The sequence below is a fragment of the Montipora capricornis genome, chromosome 11 (genome assembly GCF_036669925.1).
Source record: "Montipora capricornis isolate CH-2021 chromosome 11, ASM3666992v2, whole genome shotgun sequence".
Taxonomy (NCBI): domain Eukaryota; kingdom Metazoa; phylum Cnidaria; class Anthozoa; order Scleractinia; family Acroporidae; genus Montipora; species Montipora capricornis.
In genome coordinates this window covers 35,216,214-35,228,713 of record NC_090893.1, presented here as the reverse complement: position 1 = coordinate 35,228,713, position 12,500 = coordinate 35,216,214, and the positions used below count along the sequence as shown (strand labels likewise).

Below are 12,500 nucleotides of genomic sequence, written 5' to 3'. Positions count from 1 at the left end.
GTTGACGACGGGGATTTCATGGTCACGGAGTAATCAGTTACCGGAGGTAAGGTAAGGTTAGGTTAGGCCACTGAGGTAAGGGAGGCATGCATAACCCTGATACGTATCCGATGGTATGAGAATCTTGGCACACAGCTAAAACCGTTGATGCGGATAATAACTCAAAACCGTGACCTAGCAAATTTTCCATTTTACTGTAATGAGACCTTGTCTACATTAACTCTTAGCTTTTTTCACACTTTTTTGTATTCTATTTAAAAAAAACAAAACATTTTCGCACTCCCTTTCGTATATATTTCCATCCGCGCACTAACTTTTTTCATTCTTTAAAGGCTATATTCTGCAGTTACTCCCACTATTTTCCCAAAGAACAGGGTTGTCTTGAGCCTGTATCATTACAACTCACTCCAAATATTCAAATTATAAGGTTTCATTACAGTGAATCAACTGTGTTGACGTACAGTGTTCGTTTTATTGTGCAGTGTTTACCTGTTTCCATTACCCTTGTGTTCTTGATTTTGCTTTCAGGGTATTTGCGTAACGTAGTTACAGGTGACCACTTTCGGTTTGTCAGCATGTGGATGGCTCGAACTTCATATCTAGTTGCCCTCATGCTGATGTTTATTTTTGTAAGTAGTTACATGTAAAATTCCGTTGAGCAATAGTTAACATGGTTCAAGCAACTCTCCAAATGGACATTTTTTACTGAAATTCCTCTGTGGGTGCACCTTATAATTTTTATTTTATGCAGTAATTTCGAAGACAGATGACCAACAACTACGGTAACTTTTGTTTTGAAAATAATTGTAATCGGTTTCTGAAAAGCTAAAGGATTTAAAAATTAATGTACTTTTGGATTTAAAGGTGCACTAGGATTTTTGAAGAGACAAATGGTCTGGCAGCATCTGTATTTCCGTGGGCATTTTTCACTGAAAGCAAGCCACTGCTTTAGATAATGCTGAGGGAACCCTATAAAGGAACTGGAAAATGCATGTTGCAAATTTTGCAACTTGCTCTGGCACTATTTATAGGATGTTTTAGAAACCTCCTCTAGATCACACATGGAAAGGAGGCTACAGAATAAAACACACTCTAACTTCTTTTATTGTCACCAAAATAGCAAGAGAGACGTAAATCGATGTTACCATTGATATCAACACGTACATAACCACTGTTTGCCACACGACTGAATGAGAATGGAAGTGAGCTAAGTTTACAAAAATAGCTTTTGATCTTTTGACAATACTATTACCGATCCATACCAACATTAACATTCATGAAAAATACTAATTTAAGTTCAAACTGCTCCACTTTTGCTGTTACAGGAGGGTCACATAAACTTTAACAGTGTCAAAACGAGACTTTTACTGGGTAATCCAGAGAGCTTAAGTCTACACGTTTTTGAATTAGTTTTATCCTCATTGAAAGTGGCAATTTCCCTCCGAGTGAGAACTAGATCATCATGATCATCATCCTCTTCTTCATTATGTTTTTCATCATCAGCATTGTCAAGCATATTTTCACATTGCCCTCTATTATTTGAGCACCTAAAAAGATCTGTGCAGGTAAGTCCATTCTTTTTATACTGGGAGCGACTTGTGGAACACTGCTCTAGCGCACATGCACTTCACTAGATGTATGATGGCTTGTGGTGCTGGAGGGGCCGATTTGTCTCCATTCAGTTCCCAACCATAATTCTCTGGGGATGGCAGGGTGTGGTTTGCACCCACTCTCTCTGGGCTTAAAGCTCGATAGATTGGAGGAAGCTGGATGTCTCGATGGTTCCTCCCTGTGCCTGTGATGAAAAAGGTGTCTAGAGCTGCATAGGCTTAATAATGTCTGAGAGCCAGGACGCGGACATGTGTGTCGGCGGAATGTATCCGAAGTTCAGTGGCACCTCTGGATGTGGCGTCAACAGCATAGAAAATAATCTTTGTGTCAGCCTCTTCATGGTTGCTTTGCAGGTATAAGAAAAATCTTCTCTGGTCCCCTTGCACTCTGACCTCCACGCTAGTCAACTACTCATCTTCCGTTGTGAACCCCAACTTCAATAGTCCTCTATGCCAGATAGTCCGCCAGCTCCATCTTTGTCTTGGTATGTGAAAGGAGCTTTTTCATTGGAACTCGGGCTGTGTGTGTTGATGGGGTGAAGTGGTAATACACAGCATTCTGTTCCCCAACCCTTGCTGTTCGGGTGCATTCTTTCAGAGAAAATGGGATGTTGTATCTATCAAAAACCAACCAGAGTTCTTCATTCTCAGCAAACTTCTGGAATATGCGATAAGTGAAGTGATATGCCAAATGTGAACATTTCTTAACCCAATCAGGTTTGTCCAGGTAGTGAACCTCTGCCATGGCATCTACAATTATTACTGAGACTCTCATTTGCACCTCTGTATGCTGACCATTTATATTGACTCCAGTGTCGTTGTTTTCATGTACAATTCTACAGATATATGTTGCGGGAACAGCAAAGCAATTTTGCAAATGGTGACTTTGGTACCACAGAAACTCATAGGTACCTACAGCTTCTTTGATATCAATTTCAGGTCGACTTTTGCATACAACCATCATTCTCACAAACAGATTCCTATCTTCGCTCAGCTCTACAGTATTGTTGTCAACTGTTACTTTGACTTTTTTCCCTGCAGTCTTCCAGCTTTGAACCAGACGCTCCAGTAAAGTTCTGTTTTTTTATAGCTCCTGTATGCATGAGAGGAGTTTCTTTTTCTGGGGAAAGGTCTCATCATCATGCTCTTACAACTGCTGTGTTTAGCTGCAAAGAGGAAAGTGTGCTCAGAGAAGCTACTGACCACAATGAAAAGTTGTACCAAATTGAATCCATTTGATCAGGAAAGCAATGCATTATTCAACCCGGTAACGAAAGTCATGATGCCAGAAAATGTCAAGAAGGATCTCTGCGAGCAAAGTATTATCGGGGAAAGACTATTCCAAAGATTTGTAGAAGAGCGGATAAAAGAACAAAAAGTCAACCTCTGGGACCTCATGAAGAAGCAAAAGTGGTTCAAACCAATCCACCTGACACTTTCATCATCCAATTGAGATGCTCAAGAGCATTGTCAGCTCCAACTGCACAGAATGCAGTGTCCTGGTTCTTGTTCAGGACCCAATTTCCACTGAGGAATTCTTCATAGATTGCAGGGTCAGGACACTGGCAAGGTGTCCATTACTGCTTTGTACAGGGGGATCATTCTTGCATAATTTAGGTGATCATATGCAAAGAAATACTTTCTGAACAATTTAAGCACAGTCAAATGTAGAAGCCAGTTTCCTTTTTTAACTGCTGATATAAATAACATCATGTCCATAATTCATGGCATCTGACAGGATGCGGCGATGCGGATCCGCATAATTCACTGAAATCCGCATCTTCCACATAATTCCGATATTTTCCGCAAAAAACAGGAGAAACACCTGATATTAGTGATAAAGCAGCTCCTTAACATACTCAAAGCCGAAGAAATTGCCTGTTTTGAAACGCTTATTTTCCTGAACATTGAAGAAAACACACCATTTCGTTCGCAAGATGAAAGTTCGTAAGAAAGATCGTAAGCAGTTTCCGCGCATTTTTTCGCCAATGATCCTGGACTCTAGTTTTTGTTCCTACAATGCTTTCCATTGGACGAGAAACAGTTACACTTCAGCAAATGACGTGACTGATAAGAAACTAAGGGCGTGTTCGATTGACCGTATTCCGGAATAGGATTACATGGAATACAAGTTAGAAATCCTTCGTTTTTACGGAGATTCACATTAAAAATGTCAAACACCTGCTAAAATGCTATTTTAAACATATCTTTATTATCCTTGTTGCTTCAAAACGCCAGACATACTGTTTTGAATTCATCACTTCACGTATTCTTATTCCGGAATACGGTGAATCAAACGCACCCTAAGTCAATGATCAAGACAATTTTGCTCCATTATCTCCAAATTGAAACAAAATTCACGACGAGAAACAAAATAATTTTTTATTGCTTTATTTATTTTACCAAAAGTTGCTGCAAAATCCTAACTGCTAACCCTTTTATTTCAACGGTGAAAGCTGGTCGCAAATTGGTGACTCTTCCATGTATTTTAGTCACAAAGGGCAAAAATTCAGTCACAAATGTGATTGTATTGGTTGCAATTTTGATTACGGATTTACCGTAAGCATGTAAATACATTGGACGGGCCTAATTATTAGTTTTATAACTTGTTTAAGTTTCCGCATAATCCGGTGTAATTTCCGCATAATCAACTCATGTTTCCGCATAATATGGCCAAAAATTTCTGCGTAATCTTTAATTTTTTTCCGCATCCTATCAGAAGCCATGATAATTAACCATATTGTCATGTACATGTACTGGCAAAACACTTGAAATTCTGGGATCTTGTCATGGCTGTCATCAATAATATTATTGTCTTCATCCGGGTAATGACATCTGAAGACTGGATGGTTTCAACCATTTCTGCATGCGTCTTCTGCACCTCACTCTTTACACTTTTGACACAAGCTGTGGTGAGATCTTCCGTAACTTTTTGGAAGTGCTTTAGAAATTCTGGCTCTTGATAGAAAAAAGCATTCTGGTACATGGCAAACAGAGCTTGAAGTGTAACCATGTGAGCTGCTTGGCCTCTTTTGACGTGATTACCATGATTGATTATTTGCTTCACAGTTGTAGGGCCACAATAGGTCAGCCTCAATCCAGCAAAGACCATGGCGTTGTCTTCGATAAATCCCCCAATTGTTCGGATTTGTGCCATGACAATGTGTAGCTCACCAGGACAAAGAATCAAGAGCCAGTGGAAGCCTTGTTTTGATGCTGTTAAAGTTTATGTTACCCTCTCGTAACAGCAAAAGTGGAGTAGTTTGAACTAAAAATCAGCAGTTTTCATGTTGTTTAAGTTTTATGAAGCAGTCAAAATAAGGTCAAAAGCCGTTTTTGTAAACTAAGCTCACCTCCATGCTCATTCAGTCACGTGACCAATCATTTGACAAAATACTGGTTACGTATGTGTTCATGATATCAAGGGTAACATTGATTTACATCTCTCCTGCCATTTCGTGACAATTTGTCCATAGTAAACAAAGATGGAGTGTGTTTTATTCTGTAGCTTCGTTTTCATGCGTGGTGTAAGGGTGTTTCTAAAACATCTCCTATAAAGCCCCAGAGTAGGTTGCAAAGCTGGCACTTTCCTGTTCCTTAAGGTCCCTTAAACATATCTAAAGCAGTGGCTTGCTTTCAGCAAAAAATACCCATGGGACTTAAATTTCGTACAGATGTGCCCAGACTAAAAACTACCTTGTGAATTCTGTGTTTGAGTCTTCTGGCCACAGAGTCTTTTTTTGATTTTTTTGAAAGGTGCAGTGTTTGCCAGCCTGAGACTGAACCACTATAATTTATCTTTTAGTTACTCTATTGTACTTGCCATTGATTATTTGAATGGTGCAGGTTGACGTACAAGTCAAAAAGACTATTATTACAAGCAGGAATCAGTCAAACATTTTCAATTAAGCAGCAAGAATGGTATACCCTCAAAAATGGTCATGGCACATTTTCATTGTATGAGAAACTGCCTTTGCAATTAAATACGCAAATTTTAGACTGTCAAGTATTCATGGATAAGTACTATAAACTGTAGACCACATCTCACAACCCTTCTTCATAAACTCTGTTGGACACTAAAAAATCCACACTCCATTCAAAAGGAGCAGGCCTGAAATCACCAGCAAAAATTGCAGTGGTGTCTCAAAAAGGCTGGTGGTGTACGAGGCCATATTTGCTGAGTGTTGAAGGCATCATGCAGATATAGATGTTGAACTATTAAGAAACTGTACTGTTTTGAAGGACTACCTCTACAACACTGTACAGTATCACTAACAGCTATGTTATGGTACCCGGTGCGACAACAATAATGTGCCAAGTATGGTGATGTTATACATAGATTACCATGGCAACATGAAACCTACATGTATAGTGTCACAATAGCGAGTGCATCTTGTTAAGCAATGAGTGTTGTTTCATGTGGAACCATAATAATGCAGTTACTCGTAACAGTGTTGTAGAGTCAATTCGTCCAATGATTCTCTTGAGAATTTGTTGAAACTGGTTAGAGCCACCTTAACCCATTGACTCCCAGGGGTTCCCCATTGACGAGTAAAATCATCTGGCATTAGACAGAGTGAAATACTAAGTATGGCCAGTTCAGGCCGGCTTGGGAGTCAAAGGGGTTATTAAGCAAAAGATTAGTGATTTGTAATAAATTTTACTCTTCATAGCATTTAATAGGCCATTTCCAAGTTCATGTCTGCCTCCTCTTCAAAGCGCGTCCAAGTGATAAGTTTTTGTGATGGTAATTTGTTCTACTTTACATGTGAATGAAAACTTACATGTATTTTCATAAGAAAAACTTCGCACCTAGACTCGCTTTGAAGAGGAGGCAGACATGAACCTGGAAACCTGGTAACATTGTAATAAAATTATGTGATACATGGGGTTTCCCTATTTTTGTTTTTAGACCATTTCAATCTCCATGTTGTTGAGGTATTGTCATCACCAGATATTTGTCTTTATTGGTGAGTAATCTGAATAGCATTGATTTGAACTCATCATTGTGGTAATGAAGGAAAGAATTCTAGAATTCTAGTGATAACACAGTCTGACTGACAAAACTATTCAATTAAATTTACTGCAGTGTACAGTGCATGTAGCTCAGTGGGTTTGGTTTTTTGTTGACTAAGGGCGCATTTTTTATCCACAATTCTGGAATGAAAGTGGCCAGAATGTAAAATGCGCGCGTTTTTCTGTTCCGCATTCCTATTCCGGAATGGACAGAATGCCATTCCATCCATTCTGCTCCCAGGGGCAGAATGAACAGAATGTTGCGAATGAAAATCCAAGATGGCGGACGGCGAGATGCACGCTGCGGATTCAAATACGTCTCTGCCGGAGGAAACATCAGGTTACGCCTTTAGACACAATGAAACATTGCTTCTAATTTCATTGTACCAAAAGTACGAGGTTTTTTTCAGTGATGTTTCGTACAACAACAACAACATTGTCTGCATAGCCTGTGACTCACGGGATGTGTCTCCTCTCCTTTGTATTTAGGACTGCCAAAATATTCGGCAAATCCAAAACAGTCTTCCTATTTTGTTCCTCCTCTTTATTTACAAGGAAAATTGCTGCAATAGCAGCCTCTTCGTCGGCCGCCATATTTGTTATGCAATGTTTACTCGTTCCAGGACTGCGCATCTCGACGGGCGTCTTTTTATGCAGACAATCCGAATTATTCCTAGCGTTCCGTACCAATCATTCTTATTCCAGAATTGTGGATAAAAAAACGCGCCCTAAGATTTATCACATGATTTGATTTTCTAGAGAAAGATCGTGGCAGTTAAGGAGGGAAATTAAACGTTTCAAAGAAGCTTGGAAAACGTTAAGGGTTCAAATGGGACTCAACTCCTTGACTTTTCAATTTTGTTGCACCCTGCTCCACCATTTATGCATGAAGCGAATTGGGAGCTGCATGGTCAATTTGCATGCTCATGTTCTATGGTATGAGAGATAAAAGTATCATAGACAATACATCATATGTCATGAAGGATTATTTTGAACTGCAGATGTGAAATGATATTTCAGAGAGACCATCATGACATTTAAGAAAACAACTTATCTGTTAGCAGTTGTGAAGAAGCCTGAAAATGAATATTCAAGATTCAAAGGGGCTGAGTCATGGTAGACTGAGTGCAGTTGATTTTGTGTAGTTTTGCCAGTAACTCACCCTTACTCACTTGCGACTGAACTTTAAGTCACAAATTACGTTTTAACAACAAATCAAAGCTTTGTGACAAGAAGACAGTGTCTTCCAAGAATTCATCATGCTTTTAATAGTTTTCAGCTGTGGTTGGTGTTAAGTGTAGTAGTTACAGAGGAGCAAGGGTTGCACAGTCGGTTAGTGCGCGGCCTTGGTGCATAAGGTCCTGAGTTTGATCCCCGGATCTGACATCCTTGTTTCGACTTCTTTCCTCTCAGTGTAGCCTAAGTAGCTTTAAATACCCTTAAAACGGAGCACTGATGGAAAGAGGGGAGTAAAATGAGCGCACTGTCGGCTTTCTGGGAGAGTACTCTCTAGAGAGTAAAGGAACTTCCGACGTTAAATATCGTGTACCTTTACCTTTACAGGAGGCAGGTACTGGTAGTCAGTTTGGTGTAGAGATATTTCGAACCTTCACATCAAAGAGTTACACTCTTGTGCATTTCTTCTTTATTACTTTTAGTAAATTTGCTTCAAATGCTGGATCTAAATGTGACCATCGCATTTCCTGCAGCACCTCTCTTTACAGTGATTCTTTCTCTTGTGGGTAAGATATAGAGCATAAAGAACTATTAAATTTGATTGACCAGCTGTGGGTGGTTTCACTCAAAAGGTGGTTTTCCACTAAAAGTAAATGAAAAAACCCACCTGCCATCCTGGGTAGTTTTATTTGACAGCCTCCAAAGTAATAGGAGCCATTGAAGACAAGCACTTTCTTCTCCTCTTTTACCCACTTTTATATGGCAGAGGTGAAAGAGAAAACGAAAATTCCTCAAGAGATATTGTTGGCTTCAGTCGTGTGATCAACAGCCACGTGTTTCAACGAAAACAAAAGAAAATGTGTGCAAAATAATAGAGTTCAACTCCCAGAGGATTGGGTCAGGCCACAAACATGGCCGCCGTTTCTTTGTTTCGGGGAACAAACATGGTGGTCGTGACGTTGTGTGAAAACCGAGAATTGGGTAAGAGATATATTGTTCAAAACCGTTTTCTAATGGACCATTTTACAGTTGTGTGCTTAGTTACCTGGCCTATGAATGAAAGTGAGGCTAGAGTTTATCTTGATTAGATAGAAACCTTGCTGCTTTTCTTATGTAAATTCCATTTAATTAACGTGAGAACAACATCATTGACATACGAAAAGCAGGGAGGTCTGTATCATAACAAGGTCAACTCCAGCCTCACTTTTATTTAAAGGCCAGGTAAGTAAGCACATAACTGTAAAAAGGTTTATTGAGTGAATACCAAACCCTAGTGAAAGAAATGCTTCAAAATGATCATAAGTCATTTCATAAAATTAAAACTTCTGGATGACACCTAAAAGAGATAATTATGACCATCTCCTCTTGTGGGCCCGCTTCCCAACGCTGATTTAAGCTGTGTAGCAGCCAAGCAATCCCTGCAAAGCCACCGTTCCCCTCCCCTCTTGTACAATTTTCTTATCTTCCTCTCAAGATACAGCTCTGCATATTGTCAATTTTTAACTGCCAGTGCATGATTTTAATTTTGTTCAATTTTCGAGAGGGAAATATTTTAAAGTGTGTGGATATTAATTTTACTGTGACGTACCTCCCTTTTGTTACAGGAATGGAGGCCATTATGTCAGAATTTTTCAATGACACTACAACTAGCTTTTACATCATCTTGATTGTTTGGACAGCAGACCAGTATGATGCCATTTGTTGCCACACACAACAGAGTAAGAAGTTTTGGCTAAGGTGAGTCAGCTAGATTGATGACAAAACGTAAATACACAAATATTTGGTTTTATCAACGGAGTTGATAATGTAAAGTGACCACCGTATAGGGAGTCTAAAAGCTGACGATTCGAGCGTTAGCCCTTCGTCAGACTGAATCGAGGAATTGTGGGTTGTGCGTAGTTTTTATGGTAGAGAAGGAGCTACGCTATTGGTGGTAACATGGCAACGTGAAAAACAGGACTACATTGGGGATTAAGGGTGCCGATTTGGAAGATGAATTTTTCTTCCAGATTCTTGCGGCTTTCCGTCGTACCTAGATGTAGGGAAAGGCCGCAGATAGCCAAGTGTTGTTTGGTGTGGTTAGGGAGGTTAAAATGACGAGCGACTGGCTTAGATGCATCTTCGTCATTCTTCTCAACATCGCGAAGGTGCCATTTGACAGGATAGCCATGTTTTTCGAAAAACTGGCACATCTCCTCTGATTTGCTGGAAAAGTCGGAGTCATCACTACATAGACGTCGAATTCTAAGAAATTGAGAATAAGGAATGGAGTTCTTGACATTTGATGGATATGACGATGAATACAACAAATAACTGTCAGAATCTGTAGGTTTGTAGTGTACACTGGTACATGAACCGTTGCCACTGATAGAAACTTTGATATCTAGGAAAGCCAATGAAGTTTCCAAAATTTCCCTGGTATATTTAAGAGCCGGATGAAAGGAATTAACGGAGGTTATAAATTGATCGAGTTCTTCTCTGCTGGATGAAATAGCGCCGATGCAGTCGTCAATGTAGCGGCCGTAGAGTTCAAGTTTGGGGCCGTTGTACTGATTGAAAATTGATGTTCAACATATTCTACAAATAGATTGGAATAGCTACCGGTAGGTCTCATTCGTGTGCCTATCGCTACATCGTTATTTTGTTTGTAATAGTTCGGCATGGCGGAGTAGCATTTCCGAGCTTCGTTCTTTGACAGGCGTTGATCGAAAAAGTGTTTAAGTGCTTGAAGACCCTCGCTATAGGGAATAACTGTGTATAGAGATGTAATGTCCATGGTGAAAATAAGTTTGCCTTGGCCGGAGAAATTGAAATCGCGGAAAATTTGTAGTGCGTGTGTACTGTCTTTAACTTATGATAGCAAAGATTTGACGATAGGCGTCATAATTCTGTCTAAGTAGCTAGAAATGAATTCGGTAGGGCAACTACAACTATTACGGGTTGTTCGGTTTGGGAATTTTGGCAAGAAGCAAATGCACGAAGTTCTAGGGGTGGTGATGATGTGATTAGTTGCAGTGTCCGGTAATTCTTTGACAAGTTTTTGATTTGTGGAGGTGAGATCGTCCTCGACTTTGGCAGAAAACAAGGTGTCAGAAAGTTGCCGCAAACTTCTTTTTGGTAAAGGTCGGACCGCCAAACAACTACGTCATTGCGTTTACTAAGATTTTTAAGCGCCGCCAACTCTTCCGAGGCAAGGTTGGAAAATTTAGTGTGAATGTCATGACGGCATTTTTTGGTAAAAAAAATAAAGAGGCAAATTGTCCCTCTGGGGGAGTCCATTTAGATCTGCGAACTTGGAGAGTTTCAAAAATATCTTTGTCCGAATCATCCTCTTTGTTTTGGAAAAAGGCTTGCAAATGAGCGCGGCAAAGGAATATTTCAACATCTTGCTTAATAGAAAATTCATTGGTGCGTTTGGCAATAGGGACACAATTTAGGCCAGAGAACAGATTTCTCTGAGTCAGTAAGCGGAAGATTTTCTGTAATTGTAACTACGGTATTATGGCTATGCAATGTAGTGTCGTTGGTAATTTGCGAACGCAAATGAACGCAATTTCTGCAATTGCGTAAAGAAGCCTGAAAAATTCAGGACTTCAACGGGGTTTGAACCCTGAAGTTTTTGGGTCTTGGTTTGGTGTAAATGGTAAAACAGTCTATAATTAAGTTCCCGGATTTTAGCGCGCATCCATAGTACCAAAACTACTGGACAGATTTTGGAAAGTTCGGAGCGGCACTGAAGAATTTGTTTGTCAAGTACATTTCGTTTTTGGCACATAGCTCTGATTGTGATCCTCATAATATTACGTGAAAATAATTTTGAGCACATCGAATTTGGTGAAGATATTGATTCGAGTGAGAAACTGTAGATGCATGAAAGTTTGAGCGAAACCCTTTTGGAATGACTTAAGAATTGAGGCAACGGCCGATGAAATTGATGTGACTAATAACCTGCATAACGCATAACCTGTACGTTATACAATTAATTATACATTGGCGAGACAGGTAGACGACTAGGTGACCGATTCTGCGAACACTCTCGCCTCGCGATGTTGAGAAGAATGACAAGGGTGCATCTGAGCCAGTCGCTCGTCATTTTAATCTCCCTAACCAATCCAAACAACACATGGCTATCTGCGGCCTTTCCCTACATCTAGGTACGACGGAAAGCCGCAAGAATCTGGAACAAAAATTCATCTTCAAAATCGGCACACTTTATCCCCACGGTATTAACGAACGTTTTTCATTTAACTAATGTATCCTGTTTTTCACGTTGCCATGTTACCACCTATAGCGTAGCTCCTACTTTACTGATAAAAACTACACACAACCCATAATTCCTCGATTCGCTCTGACGAAACGTCAGCATTTAGAATTCCTGTACGGTGGTCAATTTACATTATCAACTCCGTTGATAACACCAACTGTTTCTTTAGAAACTAACCCCTTTAGACAAAATGTAAATAGACATCTTAAGATTATCATGTGTGTGAAATTCTGTTAAAACAGTATGCAAGATGCCTTTGTCGTGTAGGGTACTGTTACAGCACCCTTGTGTCGTTGTGATGTGGCATCTTAACTACACATAATGTCAGATTCAGGTCCTAGCAATATGGAAGGGAGACTTAACAAGGCTGAACATGGTTTTATGGCCAACGTTTCCTGAGTGTCCGGGTGAAACGGAGCAGAGTGAAGAACCAA

The 12,500-nt window shown here is 39.8% G+C and overlaps 2 protein-coding genes across 2 annotated transcripts in view; one reads left to right on the top strand and one right to left on the bottom strand.

The window, feature by feature from the left end:
• LOC138024353 (mRNA export factor GLE1-like) overlaps positions 1 to 12,500 on the bottom strand; it is a 199,957-nt gene that overhangs the window by 130,453 nt on the left and 57,004 nt on the right. The gene's annotated exons all lie outside the window — the stretch shown is intronic.
• LOC138024350 (membralin-like) overlaps positions 1 to 12,500 on the top strand; it is a 35,341-nt gene that overhangs the window by 17,303 nt on the left and 5,538 nt on the right. Inside the window, exons 5-8 of the mRNA XM_068871515.1 lie at positions 529 to 629; positions 6,523 to 6,580; positions 8,285 to 8,368; positions 9,407 to 9,539. Coding sequence (XP_068727616.1) covers positions 529 to 629; positions 6,523 to 6,580; positions 8,285 to 8,368; positions 9,407 to 9,539 — 376 coding nt within the window. The remainder of the gene's footprint in view (positions 1 to 528; positions 630 to 6,522; positions 6,581 to 8,284; positions 8,369 to 9,406; positions 9,540 to 12,500) is intronic.